The sequence below is a fragment of the Magnolia sinica genome, chromosome 16 (genome assembly GCF_029962835.1).
Source record: "Magnolia sinica isolate HGM2019 chromosome 16, MsV1, whole genome shotgun sequence".
NCBI classification, from domain to species: domain Eukaryota; kingdom Viridiplantae; phylum Streptophyta; class Magnoliopsida; order Magnoliales; family Magnoliaceae; genus Magnolia; species Magnolia sinica.
This window is the reverse complement of record NC_080588.1, coordinates 53,029,854-53,032,845: the sequence shown is the minus strand read 5'-3', so window position 1 is coordinate 53,032,845 and position 2,992 is coordinate 53,029,854. Positions and strand designations below refer to the sequence as shown.

General features: G+C 37.6%; 1 protein-coding gene across 1 annotated transcript; it reads left to right on the top strand.

Annotated features, from left to right (window-relative positions):
* The first annotated feature begins 278 nt into the window (after positions 1–278).
* Positions 279–1,262, top strand: LOC131228845 (zinc finger BED domain-containing protein RICESLEEPER 2-like). The gene is made up of 4 exons (XM_058224696.1): positions 279–585; positions 637–770; positions 873–976; positions 1,082–1,262. Exons 1-4 carry the CDS (start codon positions 279–281, stop codon positions 1,260–1,262), a joined length of 726 nt encoding a protein of 241 aa, XP_058080679.1.
* The last annotated feature ends 1,730 nt before the right edge of the window (positions 1,263–2,992 follow it).

The following is a 2,992-nucleotide window of genomic DNA, read 5'->3' as shown; positions in this document are numbered from 1 at the left end:
CGACAATTACACTAGACAATGTCTCTGCAAATGATAGCGTGATAATGAATTTGCGCAACCAGTTTAAGGCCACCGGTGACTTGTATTTTGGTGGAAAGATATTTCATGTTAGGTGTTGTGCCCACATCCTAAACTTGATTGTACAAGAAGGCCTTAAAACAATCGATCCCATGATCGAAAATATAAGAGAGAGTGTGAAGTGCATACGGGGGTCACCTTCACGATTACATGCATGGAATGAGATCGTGAAGCGGTTGAATTTGTCAACTCAGAGAACAATGAAGTTAGATGTCACGACACGTTGGAATTCAACTTTTGAAATGTTGAATTCAGCGATAGCTTTGAGACCTGCCTTCTCTAACTATGCGAAGCGTGATAATGCGTATATTTGGCTACCTTCTGAAGATGATTGGTCAAGAACTGAATCAGTTCGTAAGTTCCTTTCTGTGTTTTACAACAGCACGAAGAAATTTTCAGGCTGCAAGTATCCAACAGCAAATATATTTCTACTTGAACTTTGGAAGGTAAAAGATGCCTTGCGTAAAAGTAGTAGTGGACAAGACTTTTTACACTTCATGACCATAGGTATGCAGGTAAAGTTTGATAAGTATTGGTCTAAGTGTAGTCTATTAATAGGTGTTGTGGTTGTTCTTGATCTCCGGTACAAGATGTTTATGGTTGGCTTCATATGTAATAGGTTGTATGGTGTGATGGGTGTTGCTGAGGCCGAAAAGATTTCTGGTGCAGCCAATGAATTGTACAATTTGTATGTGTGTGCCGTAAAAGAACAATCTCCTCATGTGGGTTCTAGTTCTGCTGTTGATGAATCGCAAGAAGACATGACAGATGATTTCATGTCTTACTATACACAGCTGAAAGGGACCCAAGCACAGATGCATAGATCAGAACTTGAAGAGTATCTCAAGGAGGATATTCTAGTTGTAAACAAGGGCGATGATTTTGACATTTTGGAGTGGTAGAGGACGAGATCTGGTAAGTTGCAGTACCCTGTGCTCTCGTTAATGGCACGCGATATATTATCAATTCCAATTTCAACTGTGGCTTTAGAATCCGCTTTCAGTACGGGGAGTAGGGTCGTAAGCAAGTATAGAAGCTCACTTACACCTGAATCGGTTGAAGTGCTCATTTGTACTCAGGATTGGCTGCGTCCGATGTGGGGGAAAGAGACCTCTATTGATAAGGAGTTTGATGAAGAGGAGAGTGACAAGATTAAAGAGACAATGCCTGCAGCTGCAATATGATTTTGATGCCTTCTAATTTTATTATATCATGTTATTTGTAATTTTGTTAAAACAGTTACATTGAAGTTTTATGGTTATGTTTTATTGGTGGATGAATATTTCTCTTTTTTCATTAGTACTATTCAATTAGATAATATTATTTAAATCTGTTATTATATTGTTAGGTAATTGCATTCATTCATAACTCTTTTTTTTGTCCTAAGCTAACCAGATATATAGTAGATATGTCATCGGAAGATGATGCATCGGCGGATATTTGGGATTATGGAATCCAAACCTACTCCCAGGATGGAAAGATAAAGTTGAAATGTAAGTTGTGTGGAAAACAGTTTGTCAACAAAACAAATCGACTCAAATTACATTTGACTTGTCGGGGAGGAGATGCCGCACCTTGTAGTAAAGCTTCTCAGGAGGTCCGAGATTTATTTGGAGCCATTCTCGATTCTAATACAAAGACTTCCCACACCCCTCACCTTGTAACTACAACCAATACAACTAACCAAAGAATATATAGAAGTATGCCTCTTATAAATGAAGAAGGGTTTAGCAGAGGAACTGCAACTACCTCTAGCTCTAGTTCCAGGCCTTCCACAACCACCATTAGTAGAGAAGAGGAACAAGATAGAATTTTAAGAGAGCAAGAAGAACGAGATTATAAAGAGGCCATCAAAGAAAGCATGTAAATGGCATACAGATCAAGAAGTACCAGACAACAACATCCACCTCCGAGACAACATAATGCTGAAGTAGGCACAAGTAGACCATCAAAGTTTGTTAAAAGTCTTGCAGCATTTTATAGGCTATTGGGAATCCTGTACAAATCGGATCATAAAAAGCATCTAAAAAAAGTTCTTGCATCTGTGAATGACGACAATGAGAAAGGATCCCCACCATCCGATTCAGCAGAGGTTAACGACCATTTTTTGGACACATCCAGCTCGGAGTCACCTAAGAGTTCTCTTGCAGGTGAATCAGTAAAAAGAGAACCGAATGATGAATCTGGCGAAGAAGGTAGAGGTGGAGGAGGGGGTTATTATTACGGACAAGGTTCATTTAGTTACATGCCACAAAGGCATTCATCATATAGAGGGTTTTGAATGTATGAAAGTTTTACCTAATCTATATGTCAGTATGTACATGTTAGGTTTTTTTACTTTTGATTTTGGACATGATGTTAGACATGGTTTATTTACTTTCGAAGTGAAGAATGTTCTTTCGTTTGGATGCTACTTTGCTTTTCTGGCCTAATCTTTTTCTTGTTCTTTCTTTATTATTCTTTAAATTTTAGCTTAAAGTGTGTTTGGTACCAAATTTCATGAAAATCTGCAGTAATCTTGAAACCTCTTCCAGAAAATTTGAGTGAGGCTTAGAAATATTCGACTTGGATGAGTAAGCTCAGTTGAAATAAGATCTGTTTTCATGAAATATATCATGATATTTTCATGAAATAATGGTGCAATCTTAACACATTGTCTTCTCTTTCAAATTTGAAGCACTCATTCTAGGTTTCAAAGAGATATTTAAGCTTGGGAAAACATATCAGGTGTCAGATATGCATAAGTTCCTTACACATGAGTATAGAATATAGATATGTGGTCAGGCGTTTGAGTTTATTTGTAATTATCACTGAAAATTGTCTCTGGACTTTGGGTTTGGGTTTTATGCCTGATACAAATACTAAGATTGCATTTGGTTGCAAAATCGAACTGAAGTTAGTCTAATGAGGTGAC